Here is a 15143-nt window from a genome sequence, read left to right on the forward strand (position 1 = left end):
TCCCTCCATCCCCCTCCCTCCGTCTCCCTCCTTTTCCCTCCCCCTCCGTCTCCCTCCCTCCGTCTCTCTCTGTCTACCTCCCTCCCTGTCACCCTCTGTCTCCCTCCGTCTCCCTCCCTCTCCCTCTGTCTCTCTCCCTCCGTCTCCCTCCCTCTGTCTCTCTCCCTCCGTATCCCTCCCTCTCCCTCTGTCTCTCTCCCTCCGTCTCCCTCCGTCCGCCTCCGTCTCCCTCCCTCCGTCTCCCTCCCTCTCCCTATGTCCGCCTCCGTCTCCCTCCCTCCGTCTCCCTCCCGCTCTTTGTCACCCTCCCTCTCTCTGTCTCCCTTCCTCTCTCTCTGTCTCCCTCCCTCTCTCTCTCTCTCTCTCTCTCTCTCCCTCTCCCTCTGTCTCCCTCCATCCGTCACCCACGGTCTCCCTCCCTGTCTTCCTCCCTCTCCCTCTGTCTCTCCCTCCCTGTCTTCCTCCCTCTCCCTCTGTCTCTCTCTCTGTCTTCCTCCCTCTCCCTCTGTCTCTCTCTCTCCGTCTTCCTCCCTCTCCCTCTGTCTCTCTCTCTCCGTCTTCCTCCCTCTCCCTCTGTCTCTCTCTCTCCGTCTTCCTCCCTCTCCCTCTGTCTCTCTCTCTCCGTCTCCCTCCCTCTCTCTCCGTCTCCCTCCCTCTCCCTCTGTCTCCCTCCCTCCGTCTCTCTCTCTGTGTCTCCCTCCCCGTCTCTCTCCCTCCCCGTCTCCCTCCCTCCCCCGTCTCCCTCCCTCCCCCGTCTCCCTCCCTCCCCCCGTCTCCCTCCCTCCATCTCTCTCCCACCGTCTCTCTCCCTCCCTCCGTCTCTCTCCCTCCCTCCGTCTCTCTCCCTCCCTCCGTCTCTCTCCCTCCCTCCGTCTCTCTCCCTCCCTCCGTCTCTCTCCCTCCCTCCGTCTCTCTCCCTCTCTCCCTCCCTCCCTCTCCCTCCCTCTCCCTCCCTCTCCCTCTGTCTCCCTCCCTTCCTGTCTCCCTCCCTTCCTGTCTCCCTCCCTCCCTGTCTCCCTCCCTCTGTCTCCCTCCCTCTGTCTCCCTCCCTCTCCCTCCCTCCCTCCGTCTCCCTCCCTCCCTCTTCCTCCGTCTCCCTCCGTCTCCCTCCCTCCCTTTCCCTCCCCCTCCCTCCCTCTCTCTCTCTCTCTTTCTACCTCCCTCCCTGTCACCCTCCGTCTCCCTCCGTCTCCCTCCCTCTCCCTCCGTCTCCCTCCATCCCCCTCCCTCCGTCTCCCTCCGTCTCCCTCCCTCCGTCTCCCCCATCCCTCTCCCTCCCTTTCCCTCCCCCCCCTCTCACTCCCTCAGTCTCCCTCCCTCCGTCTCTCTCTGTCTACCTCCCTCCCTGTCACCCTCTGTCTCCCTCCGTCTCCCTCCCTCTCCCTCTGTCTCTCTCCCTCCGTCTCCCTCCCTCTCCCTCTGTCTCTCTCCCTCCGTCTCCCTCCCTCTCCCTCTGTCTCTCTCCCTCCGTATCCCTCCCTCTGTCTCTCTCCCTCCGTCTCCCTCCCTCCCTCCATCTCCCTATGTCCACCTCCGTCTCCCTCCCTCCGTCTCCCTCCCGCTCTCTGTCTCCCTCCCTCTCTCTGTCTCCCTCCCTCTCTCTGTCTCCCTCCCTCTCTCTCTGTCTCCCTCCCTCTCTCTCTGTCTCCCTCCCTCTCTCTCTGTCTCCCTCCCTCTCTCTCTCTCTCTCTCCCTCTCTCTCTCTCTCTCCCTCCCTCTCTCTCTCCCTCCCTCCCTCTCTCTCTCCCTCCCTCTCTCTCCCTCCCTCTCCCTCTGTCTCCCTCCATCCGTCACCCACGGTCTCCCTCCCTGTCTTCCTCCCTCTGTCTCTCTCTCTCCGTCTTCCTCCCTCTCTCCCTCTCCCTCTCTCTCTCCGTCTTCCTCCCTCTCCCTCTGTCTCTCTCTCTCCGTCTTCCTCCCTCTCCCTCTGTCTCTCTCCGTCTCCCTCCCTCTCTCTCCGTCTCCCTCCCTCTCCCTCTGTCTCCCTCCCTCTCCCTCTGTCTCTGTCTCCCTCCCTCCGTCTCTCTCTCTCTGTGTCTCTCTGTGTCTGCCTCCCCGTCTCCCTCCCTCGTCTCCCTCCGTCTCCCTCCCTCCGTCTCCCTCCCTCCGTCTCCCTCCCTCCGTCTCCCTCCCTCCGTCTCCCTCCCTCCGTCTCTCTCCCTCCGTCTCTCTCCCTCCGTCTCCCTCCCTCCGTCTCTCTCCCTCCGTCTCTCTCCCTCCCTCTCCCTCCCTCCCTCTCCCTCCGTCTCCCTCCGTCTCTCTCCCTCTGTCTCCCTCCCTTCCTGTCTCCCTCCCTTCCTGTCTCCCTCCCTTCCTGTCTCCCTCCCTCCGTCTCCCTCCCTCCCTCCGTCTCCCTCCCTCCCTCTTCCTCCGTCTCCCTCCATCCCCCTCCCTCCGTCTCCCTCCCTCCCTTTCCCTCCCCCTCCCTCCCTCTCCCTCTCCCTCCCTCCCTCCGTCTCTCTCTTTCTACCTCCCTCCCTGTCACCCTCCGTCTCCCTCCGTCTCCCTCCCTCTCCCTCCGTCTCCCTCCCTCTCCCTCTGTCTCTCTCCCTCCGTCTCCCTCCGTCCGCCTCCGTCTCCGTCTCCCTCCGTCCGCCTCCGTCTCCCTCCCGGTCTCCCTCCCTCTCTCTCTCTCTGTCTCTCTGTCTCCCTCTCTCTCTCTCTCTCTCTCTCTCTCTCTCTCTCTCTCTCTGTCTCCCTCCCTCTCTCCCTCCCTCCGTCACCCTCGGTCTCCCTCCCTGTCTTCCTCCCTCTCCCTCTGTCTCTCTCTGTCTCTCTCTCTCCATCTCCCTCCCTCTCCCTCTGTCTCTCTCTCTCCGTCTCCCTCCCTCTGTCTCCCTCCCTCTGTCTCCCTCCCTCTGTCTCCCTCCGTCTTCCTCCCTCCGTCTCCCTCCCTCCGTCTCCCTCCCTCCGTCTCTGTGTCTCTCTGTGTCTTCCTCCCTCTATCTCTCCCTCCCTCTCCCTCCCTCCATCTCCGCCTCCTTGTCTCTGTCTCTCTGTCTCCCTTCCTCTCCCTCCCTCTGCCTCCCTCCCTCTCCCTCTGTCTCCCCCAGACTGCGCCTCTCTGTCTCCCTCTCTCCGTCACCCTCTGTCAACCTCTGTCTCCCTCCCTCTGTCTTCCTCTCCCTCCCTCCATCACCCTCTGTCATGTCACCCCCTGTGTGTGTGTCAGCCCTCAGCCCGGGCTGAGACAGCTTCCCAGCGCGCACACACAGCCGCACTGAGACAGCTTCCCAGCGCGCACACACAGCTGCACCCGAATACTTCACAGGTCTTTAAAAGACCATTTACATGTTAATAAAGCTTTGTTGTATTTCACCTCTTAGGCCCCTGCATCTCCACTTTGACAATCATTGTAATCCCCCGGCCCCACAGAGCAGAGTCTTAGAGTCCGGGCTGCTGCACCCGGCAGTGTTTGCAAATTTCTTTTTTTTGTACAACACGGGTAGAATGTCTGCAAGGTCCGCTGACCGCCAAGGAAGGCTTGCCGGGCCGCTGGCGGCCCGCGGGCCGTACTATGAGTAACCGTGATTATTCTATGTGAACCTTGTAGAAAACCAACAAAGAGAACTAATGTTCAAAATTAGCTGCATCTAATCTTTAAATATGGGCAATGCCAATAGGTTTCACCATTTGGATCTTTTAGCTTTGCCAATGCTGTGCAACATCGACAAAACACATTTCTTGCCAATGCTATGCAGCTTGGCCAAAAGGGGAAAAAGTGGGATTACATTTTGTAAGTTTGTACATCTGAGATAAATGATTTAATTAAAAAAGGAAAAATTAAACAAAAGTAGGGCGATAGCTAGTTTTTTTTTTTAATTATTATTATTAAAGATGAGGGGCAGCAGCAATTTACTACTTGGCCCGTCCAAAAATGTATATATGTATGTATGTATGTATGTATATATATATATATATCTTTCAGCAATCCTGTCTCTTTCCTTTCTCAAACAGGTACAGACCACACAGTGCCAAGTAGATAAAGCGTGCTCGTTTATTCTTCCACGGTCAGCATATATATATATAATGTTGATCACTTCCTTGTGTGTTGCTTTCTGGATCCTCCCGACCCACCTTTTTTATTTTAACCCACTTGATCCACTCTGTTGTACTCACAACCCATGCAGTCATATTTTTTAATATATATATTTAAAAAAACAGATTAAAAAATATGACTGCATGGGTTGTGAGTACAACAGAGTACAACACAGTCATAAGCTTTTATTCGATATGCAAGATATCTTGTAAGCACATAAGAAATACAATAAGCACATTAAAAATCACAGATACAAGAAGCCAGTATGAAATTCATAAGAAGATAAAAAGGGCGTAAATTTCCCATAATAAATTATCTAAAAAAAGAATTAAACAGCTACTGACAATCTCTTACAACGAATAAGCCAGGACCACTTTAAAAATTTTGCAATTCCACACACTAAAAGGGGGGAAGTGTCCGTAGTTAAAATACGCAGGGCTTCGAGGGAACTACGTGTGCCCATATTGCGGCAAAGGGGTTTTAACCAGACACTCCTAGGCCTTGCATAGTCCGGGCAAACAAATAAGACATGTACAATAGTCTCGGCCTTGCTAGGGCAACACGCACAGTTGGGAGAAATGCGGGACACAGATGACCAACTCGATACCAATGCACCTAGGGGGAGGCATCCAACTCTAAATTTGAAATAAAGGGCTCGGTCATAAGGGAGAGTTATCAAGTCCAGGTAGGGTTCAAAAGCCACAGTGTCTTTAATTTGCAAAAAGGCGACAGTCGACTTACAGTGATTAGAGTTTGTATTTAACCGCTCCGCACACCAGTTCCAATAATGCGCCTTGACAACTTCTTTTGTAGGGGCTGAACGTAATGACCAGCAATCTCCTAGACCGACATTCTCCAAAAGCTTTTTGGTATCTCTTAGCCACTTTATTTTGGCCCAACCCCCCAAGCTCATAATTTCCCGCAGGGCATCAGCATAAGATTTTAATTCTTCACCCCTCCAAATTCTTGTCCATAACAAAAGCGGGCGAAGCTGGGCCTGGTCTTTAATATTTTTGCAGCCCATATCCAGCCGGACAGGTACGGATGGAGTACTCAGGGGGACGGAGATGAGGGATTTCAATAACTTGCTCTCCGCTGTCTCTAGGTCGTTCAAACAACAGTGGCCCCACAATTCTGCCCCATACAAGGCTGATGACACTACTTTAGCCTTGTAAATTTCAACTACTGGGGTGAGTGATCTCCTTGGAGAGGCCCTGAACTCCCTCATAAGGGCACCTCCCACTCTCCTGTGGCTGAGGACCATTTTGTCAATATGACTAGCCCAGGACATCCTATCCGTGATCCGGATACCAAGGTAGTCAAATTCGGCTACTTTCTCTAGGGGGGTCAAGTTTAGAGTCGGTGGGCGGCCCAGTTTCTTAGGAGGATTTAGGACTAGATATTTTGTTTTATCCACATTTATTGTTAATCCTCTTGCAGCACAGAACTCCTGAAATCGTGTTAATAATTTCTGGAGACCTTGAGGGGTCTTCGAAATCAGGAGCGTGTCGTCCGCAAATAGCAAGGTGGGGATCCGGACTCCTCCGAGACAGGGGGCGTCGGCCGGTTCTTGCTGGAGATGTTTTACCACCCCATTCACATAAAGTGAAAATAGGGTTGGCGCCAAGACACAGCCCTGCCTTACGCCCCTAGAGACTGGAATCTTCTCAGTAAGTTCACCGTTTTTACCCCAACGGACCTGGGCAAAGGTGTGGGCGTGAAGGCTGATAAGGAGTGACAAGATGTAAGGGGGTAAGCCCAGCTCGTAAAGTACCCTCCAAAGATCTTCTCGGGGGACTAGGTCAAAGGCAGTCTTCAGGTCTATAAAGGCCAAATAAAGACTGCCCTTGCCCAGTTCCACCACCTTCCACCCCAATAATACCAGCCTGAACACCTGCTCAATTGTCCCCATTCCAACCCGAAAACCTGCCTGGAAGTCTGAAAGAATTTTATTCTCCTCCACCCAATGGAGAATCCTTCCAAGGATAGCTTTACCTGCTATCTTTTGGGTGGAGTCGATCAGACTTATGGGTCGGTAATTACCCGGTGCTTCCCTGCACCCTTTTTTATAAATTGGGACCACCACCGCCCCTTTCCAGGATTCAGGTACTGGCCCTCCCATCATGATGTCATTAAGTAGCGCTGATATGACCCGAGCCCATTCCGCTGGGTATGCCCTCATGAGGTCCCCCGGCAGGCCATCGGGACCCGCAGCCTTGCGTGGAGCTACCCACCCTATAACCCCCTCAAGTTCTAGCGGAGTAAAGAGATCGTAGGCATGGGGTTCAATTATTTGCGAAAGAGCCATCCCCACATTACAATCCCCATCTGGAGGGAGGTATAAGGACCCAAAGTGCTTTACCCAGCTTTGTGGCGAGATGTTACAGGGTCTCATAAGTGCATCGGGATTTTTCCGTGCACTTATAAGTTGCCAAAATGCCCTTGGGTCCCTACTTTTGCTGGCCTGGAGCAGGTCATCCCAATATTTGTCTTCCCACTCCCTCCTGGCTAGTTTGAGAGAGTTATTGTAGGCCTTCCTTGCTTCCTGTATCTCAAGACGGGACTTTGCTTTGATCGCCTCAACTAACTTAGCCTTAAAAACCCTACATGGTTGAGAATACCAACCATCGTGGGATTTTTTAGAGAGTTTGTTACCCAATTTATTGTGGTGAAGAGTAAAGACATTAGTTAAGGCTTCTATCAGGGAGACAAAGAGCCCACTCACTCTACCCACGCCTTCCGAGGATGTTCCAAGGTTTAATACCATGTGGTTTAGGTGAGATTGTATTTCTTCTACCTTCCCCTCTGATAAAACCAGTTTGGCCCATTTAATTCGCCTACCACAAGGGGAGACTTCCGAGATCTCAGGTGGTGCTGCTACCTGGTTTATAAAATCCTTACTTGAGTGGCGCCACCACTGGGCCATACTTAAAGAAAGCAGGTTGTGGTCGCTTTCAACCGAGGGGACCACCTGCATGTCCTTTACATAGGGCCACAGACACACGTCTACTAAAAGATAATCTAACCTAGAGGTATGTCCGGGCCTATTATACGTGTGGGCGCCCAGCCTATCCGAGGGTGTCCTCCCATTAGCAGCCCTTAGATTGAATTCGAGGCACAGGGAGTATAACTGAAGCGCCACTTCTGACCACCTCTTGATCGGTGGGATTTCCAGAGCCGGAATCCCCCACCTAATGTCCTCCTCCTCTTGGTCGAGGGAAACGTCCGAGCCCAAAGGCTCGAACGAACAGTTCATATCACCTGCAACCAGTATACGAGTCTTATATGGGGTGTTGTTTAACAAAGTCTCGAGTAAAGATATTACAGGAGACTTTCTCCCGCCCACGGTTCCCCGGGCATAAACATTAAAAACGTTTAAAACAACTCTCCCCCTTTGGTCTATTAAGGTGATGTTTTGTATATCAGGAGAACCTGTGGGGAAATCCATAATTCTGCAATCAAGAGATGCCGCAACCCAGATAAGGAGGCCACCGGCTGGGCGCCCCCTCCCTGAAGACGAGACATGCGCAGGGGAGTAATAAGAGGAAAAACCCACCCTGTAGACCTGCACACAACTCCATGTCTCTTGAAAGAGGCACAGAGAGTGCTCATCAGCCTGAGTAATAAAGTCAGGCAGGGGCAGCTTTCCTGCAATCCCCGCGACATTCCAGCTGAAAACCTTGAAAGCAAGGTCCGTCACAGCTGGAGTGACGCAGGGCGCCGGAATGTCCCCGCCTGTAGAGCTCCTCGGGAAAACATGAGGACAGCAAGGGTCATGCATGGTGGGTATAAGATCACCTATCCCCCTTGTAGACTTACTTTTGCTAGGTGATAGAGTTTCCACTAAATCTACTCTCTGCCCAACTTCCAGTCAAATGGGTCCCGCTGGCCACAAATGTTTCTCCCTAGTGTCCCCTGAAACCCCGTCCCTATTCTGGTCAAGAACAGGGAGACTTAAGCTTCCACCGGTAGAGTCAATGATTTGCCTGGGGTAAAAGAAGGAAAGGTCTACCACTTTAACCCCCGGGACCCCCATATTAGAAATAGGGGTACAAATCGATGGTACCACTCTTGGATCTTGGAAATTTACAATTATACAGTCCCCCTCCTGTGTTTTTTCCCCCTGTCCAACCCAATCCACTCTACGGACACTCAGTATAATGTCATCCACACCTAGCGGGATTGGCTTATTTGCTTTTAGCCAGTGGATACACTTATTCTTAAGTGATTGATGATTTTCCAACTGGCCATCCTTTAAAGGTGGCACATTAACCATGACTGCCACAAAGGGTTGACAGTCTGGTGGAAGGTTTACTGGGGGAATCTGTCGTATTTGCTTACTAGAGGCACGTGAAGGGGTTGGTCTAGTGGTAGGAAGGGGGACGGACCTAGGGGTTTTCTCTAAGGCTAACCTGCTAAAGTTAGAACATACCCCTTGTTTTTTGGAAATTTCCATTATGCCACTCACTACCTGTGGCTGCTTTTGTCGGGGAGACTTAGGCTTATTTTTATCGGGCTCTATGTGGGATAGAGAACCCTTTTGCTGAAGAACTGCTTTGGAACTTTGAATAGATGTGGAAGCTAAGGTAGATGGGCTATTAGAAGCTCCCTTCTCGCAACATAATGGGTGCTTAGAGGCTTGCTGAGATAAAAGCACATTTCCATTTGCAACCAAGTTCTTAGCTTCAGTCACTCTACTTATTTGTTTAACTGCTACTTTAAGTGAGTGAAAGCCGTCAAGAGTTGATTGCTCGAGTTTGTCAATCCTATCCCCAAGGCCTTTAACTTGAGTTAGCAACGGATTCAAGAGGCTATAGACCTTCTCAAGAATATTTTCTACCGTTGCTAAATCCGGAAGCTTTAAAGGTTTCGCACTATTTGCACCAGGGTGTAGCTCCTCAGGAGAATTCACAACATCCCCAGCTATATCTGGTTTATTCACTATAGGTTTGGCCCTTGTAGTTCTCATACCCACTCCAAAAGGCTTTCTTAAATTTTGATAAAGGGCGGCCTGTCTAACTGGGCAGCCCCTTTTACGTTTACGAACCTTTTTGCTTAAGGGCCTATTCTCCTGTCTAATGATGGGTGTTTGGAAATTATTGGGGGACCTAACTAACTCCCCTTCTGGTAATGCCAAGGGCGAAGTGGGCGATGATAAAGGCTCCACAACACTAGTAACTTCACTTGGGGTATTGATGGATGATAATGTAATCAATTTACCAAGACCGTCAGGCTCCATGGTGACTATAGGAAAAAGAGCAGCCAAACTTTCTAGCCTGCCTATATTTTGTTCAATATCAACCAGCTGGGGTGGGGTTGAGGAAGTACCAACAACACTAGGCGAAGTAGCGCCCTGGGGCTGGGTATTGGCAATTATAAGTGATGATTGAGCATCGACCCCCAGGGATGAACGTCTTGAGGGGAGGTAGACCTCAGATAGATGCCGCTCAGACATGGCAATCTCCTTATCAATCACCGCCGCCACCCTGGTAATGAAGCGGTCCATAGTCCCAATAATGGGGCTTGCTGCATTTTGCCCCCTTAGGCCTTCATTCCTTAACAGTTTGCCAGAACGGGTAGACATAGTTCAGTGGGTACGAAACCGGGCTCTGTACTCACAGGTCTTGCAGAAACAAGGGACGTGGCCCAGCCCAGCCTCCTTCTGCCTCTGACGGCCTCAGACGGTCCGCCCTTTGTCCGGGCTTCGTCCGCTGCGCGGGAGCGGCGAGGCGCTTTAACTGCGCCGGCAGGAAGGAAGGCAAGCAAAGTGATACCAGGTGCGGGCGATAACAGCAGGCCCCCTGGTAGATGTGGTCCGCCCAAAGTCCTCGGTCCAAACAAGCGAAGCGGCTCCCGCGACAGCGGGAGCGGCGAGGCGCTTTAACTGCGCCGGCAGGAAGGAAGGCAAGCAAAGTGATACCAGGTGCGGGCGATAACAGCAGGCTCCCAGGTAGATGTGGTCCGCCCAAAGTCCTCGGTCCAAACAAGCGAAGCGGCTCCCGCGACAGCGGGAGCGGCGAGGCGCTTTAACTGCGCCGGCAGGAAGGAAGGCAAGCAAAGTGATACCAGGTGCGGGCGAGAACAGCAGGCCCCCTGGTAGATGTGGTCCGCCCAAAGTCCTCGGTCCAAACAAGCGAAGGTATTCTATAAATTGGTTTCTATGAAACGGTTAAAGCCTTCCAACATATGAATTTCCATTAAACAGTTTAGGTGAAAAGCTGTCTCAGTATTTGATTTTTTTTAGGCACAGGGAGATTAAGTGATTTGCCCAGAATTACAAGTTGTAGAGCCGATGCTACGACTAACTTGGCTCCCCAGAATCAAAGCCAGCAGCTATGGCCTTTAGGCCACATCTCTTCCTCACATTCCAGTAAATCATTTTTTTTTATAAAATCACATACAACCTTCTTCTGTCACACCCTAAAACAAAGCCACCCGAGCAGAAAAAGGTCTTTAATACCAAAAAGGGTGACAAATCAGGAATCCAGTCATCAACTAGTCTCTTTGTTTTCTGAATGATTGTAATACCAGCCGGTAGACCACAAGAGACGTTAGTATTTCCCAGAAATGTGTTAGATTATCCAAAAGCCCATTTGGCTTGACTTATTAAACAACAATGCAACTTCTGCTTATGCCATACTGAAGTTCAATTTTTACGACCTTTCTGTGGCATATGCAGATATATACACACATTCCTACTCCAAACTACTGCCATGAGCCTTAATAGGCAGTAGACATGTGCGGATGTGGCATTAAATAGAAGACTAAGTGACACAGGATGGGCCCAAACAAGAGAACTCCAACAAAGAACAGTTCTCCTCTTATCATCCTCGCTGCAGTCAGATATTATCCAACAAACTCAAGTATTATGTTAATTCCCCTTTATTCTCTAACCACACTCATTATTACTCATAAAGGCATTTGAAACAAAAGAGTCTGCTGGTGACTTTGTTAGTGAACATGGATCGCTTTTCCAGCTGTGATATTCCTCTCTAGGACTCTTATGTCCACCTGGCACATATTGTTCTCAACATCTGCCCCAAATTCTTACACACATTCTTACCAGTCATTGTCCATGGAGTGGTCACGGGCACAAAAACTGTCTAAGAAGAAACATCCTTCACATGCCCAACTCCTCTTGCGCTACCACTGAGGAACTGACCTGCTAACGTTTAACTTACCTGGATATCACAGATCATACACTGCTACAGAAATACAAGTTATTGCATGCTTCCCCAACTAAAAAGACAACTCAAACCCCACAGGCTGTGTATATTACACCCTAACTTATGTAGTGGATGCTACACAATTAACTCTTTTTGCAAAACTTAAACAAAAAGTTAAGGTGTGTTGCAAAATAGAAAGAAGAAACCCAGAAAGATCCAGCAGTTTCCTACCTGCACCGGACTGCACGGTTTCAATGATCACATCCGTCATCTCCCTGCGGCCAATGTGTTGATGTAAAAGGGCTGCTTTTTCCACAGGGTCCTTCCCAGCCAAGGCAGCCGAAGCCGAACATGTCTTCTCCCTGAATTCGTCCTCAGACATTTCAGTGGCTAATGAAAAACACATTATTAGCGATGCGGTTTCAGACATGGCAGAAACCCCTCCCCGCACTCATTCACATGTTCTTTTCATCAGCTATTCCAGTAAAATCTTTGTTAAAGTGAATGGTGGGCTGGGACCCTTTTCCAGATCAATGTACAGTTAGTTCACGGACAGTTTTCAAAGCCGTATTGTCAGTAATAGGAAATAGAACGTTCCCAAAGTCAACAACAACACACACACACACACACACTGAACCGCCCAGAACACCATTCTGCAGCAACCTTGAACATCTGTAATCTTTGTTCTCGAGAGCCACTCTGTCGAACATAGCCATCACTAGAGGTCCGTTGTGGATAGGACTTCTGCCTACACAGGGCATATACTGGCCACTCCTTCACTGTACTTGCGTCAATCGTTTGTTTGCTTTGCTAAATAAGCTCGTTATGCATTATGCACTTTCAAAGCGCTAACAATATCAACATGCGGACTGCATCAGCGTCGTGGAGGTGTACCTGCTGTGGACGGAGTGATAAATACATTTAATCTTATCAGCTAAATGCATTTTTTTTCTAATTCTACCTAGGGACTTCTACTTCACAGAATGTGACCCAGAAGACATTCCAGAGCGTTGGTCTCTGTGAAGTCGCTCTGCCACAGTACGTTTTATTGATGCCTGCCTGGACGACCAGGGAGCAGTTACGTCAAAATCTTAGAAAACAAATTGGTGCATTTATCAAAATATAGATGAATCATATGAGTGATAAGTATTTTCGAATAAAATCCCAAACCAACTGATAGTGAGTGGAGTTTCAACAAACCAAATAAAATATGTATGTGGAGCAGAGACATGAAGATAGCTTTGTCAGCTGATTTTTAAGTTAGTTGAAGTCACTTGTAAGACTTGGCCACAGAACCATATACAAGACATCACCACATTCTATTCAAAACAAGATTCATGCTCTATTCAGAAATGCTGCAAGGCAAGTGTTTATTTGTATAAGGTTATGTGACCTCACTGAATAGTCTCTCGCAACTGCCAGTGTGGCAGGTAAGGGAATTCAGGCACAGACAGATTACAATTTGCCCAGGGTAACACAGTTCGTTATTGTGAGAAATCCAGGACCAGGCATCATAGTTCTGAAGGTACACCCACACATTTAAGATGGATCAGGAATTTAGGGGTCTGCTTCAAATCTGATTCACCAACCTTCAAACAATTATTGTAACCAAGAATAATTTTACCACCTTTGTTCGACATTCCTTTCACTGTGGATGCATGAGTCAACTGCCCTCATTCTTGCAGTACCTCTATGGTGAATAAACGTAAACTCAGCCCCAGACCTAAGCTGCCACTCTCGGACTAGCAGACCAGATGCCTAATGTGCCTCTCACAATTGTCTGTGTGCTTCTATTGAGAAGTCAAGTAAAACGGTACCTACTTACACAAACCTCTACCTTCTTTAATCCTCCATGTCTGCCACTTTACCACAAAGAAGCATTTAAAAGTATCATCAACGCATGAGTGAATGATATATAGAGAATGATAGCTACCCTAAACTATGGCGTTCCAGCGTGAATAGAAGACACAAGCTTAAAGACACTTCTTTCCCTTAAGCGCCACATTTCGCTGCTCTATCCTTGATCTGCAAGCACTTTAAAGCAAGTGCTCAATTGTACAAGCACCAAACGAACACAAATAAAATAGTAGTCTGCATTTCCTCCTATTAAGGAATGGGAACATGTTAGCATGGCGGAAGTAACGATCACAGCCTCTGACCACTTTGTCGACCACGTACCCTAAGATTTCTTTTCAACCAAATGGCAATACCAAGATGAAGCATACATAGCTTGAGCAGGTGCCATCAGTCACCCACTAGCTTTAGTAATGGAAAAGCAAACAGGTGGTTGACAGGCAGTCCACCGCAAAGACCCCACAGTGTGTCCATGGAGAACAAGGTAATTGTCCTCAATGACGACTAATAAAGGCCTCATTCTCATAAAGCAATCAAAGAATCCCAGTGAAAGTGGTCATTAACAAAACGCTGTAACACACTAGTGAGGAAGGACGAAAAGACAGATGACAAGCTCACTAACTACAGACTACTTTTGCAGGTATTACTGTTCCCACTAACCGTATACCCCCCACCACCAGCAACAGAAGGGAAATGTAGAAAGATGTATATACACAGGGAACATTGTAATAAGAGAGAGAAAATCGGATATGAAGGGTAATCTCTGGAATGACCATACAGCGTAGTTTATGTCACACAAGGGAAACTCTTTAAATGTTTGCGGACCGACACGAAGACCCTTGATGCTTAGAAATATTTGCTAATTATAAAGTGCAACCTATATTGTCCACAAGTAAATCAACAACTGCTGTTATTATTTTTATTATGTTGTAGTACTTACATTTATTGTGTGTCATAACTCAGTGGAACACCCAACTCTTTTTTTTTTTTTTTTTTTTTTTAACGGGTGGGAACCCTTGGTACGCGCACAACCATGCACATGTGTTCAAACCCACAAAATAAACATTCATTGCTACGGTACATTTCGAAATTAAAATTTGCTACCCGGGATGTTCATCCCAAACTGAATTGTTACTGTTAGTGTAATCTTGCATGTTATTGGGCCGGAGGAGGCTCTTCTAACCAAAGGCGAGGAAGTCCCTATGACAAAAGACTCTTATTTCGGCATTAAATTATGCTGATGATGCAGTTTTGCTTTCAAGGATGCTATGGGGACTCAAAGTCTTAACAGGTGCATCTCAAAAAACTCGTCAATTCAATGACTCAAGGGAGCCTTTTCAAAATGAAGGGGGATGGGAGTACACTGCTTCACCTCCCAGCACAGGTCACCCTTTAGCATTATGATAAATGCAGTTCACTTTAAATGCTTACTTGAATTGTTGCTGAAGTGTTTCACCCAAGTTGGTGCAGGTTAGTGTTGTGAATCTCTAGAGACGTGTCAGCATAAATTCATGCAAGCATTTAAAGTGAACTGCATTTACCATAATACTAAGGGGTGAACAGTTCTGGGAGGTGAAGCAGTGTGCTCTCATTCCCCGCCCTAGAGCCATTGACCTGACGAGCATTTGGAGATGCACCTGTGCGCCAGTGAGAGGTACTGAGATTTGAAAGCATTGTGGCAGCATTATCAGCAACTCCAGATGAATTTCGTTCTTTAACTCTACTGATGAAGGATAATATCCAGAAACACGTGTCTAGCGATTCACAGCACTAACCTGTCCCAACTTTGGTGAAACACTTCAGCAAAAAAATTCAAGTAAGCATTTAAAGTGAACTGCATTTACCATAATGCTAAGGGGTGAACTGTGATGGGTGGTGAAGCAGTGTGTTCCCATCCCCATTCTGTTAACATACAAGCATATGGGGATACAAAAATGTCCAAAGCCTTCAGGTCAAAGAGAATAGAGGATGTAGACAATTAGTTGGTCTCCAGCTGAGCTTCCCTTCTACTATATTACATGAGGAGCTGGACAATGTCAAGGACCTTAACATTCTTGCTCCATTAATGTTGTGGTGTTCCATTT

The 15143-nt window shown here is 49.1% G+C and overlaps 1 protein-coding gene across 1 annotated transcript in view; it reads right to left on the minus strand.

Annotated features, from left to right (window-relative positions):
• The window catches only part of BRAP (BRCA1 associated protein), a 252112-nt gene that overhangs the window by 208966 nt on the left and 28003 nt on the right, over positions 1-15143 (minus strand). Inside the window, exon 2 of the mRNA XM_085633526.1 lies at positions 11437-11595. Within this exon, the coding sequence (XP_085489652.1) occupies positions 11437-11595 (159 nt within the window). The remainder of the gene's footprint in view (positions 1-11436; positions 11596-15143) is intronic.

Source organism: Triturus cristatus, chromosome 11 (genome assembly GCF_964204655.1).
Source record: "Triturus cristatus chromosome 11, aTriCri1.1, whole genome shotgun sequence".
NCBI lineage: Eukaryota > Metazoa > Chordata > Amphibia > Caudata > Salamandridae > Triturus > Triturus cristatus.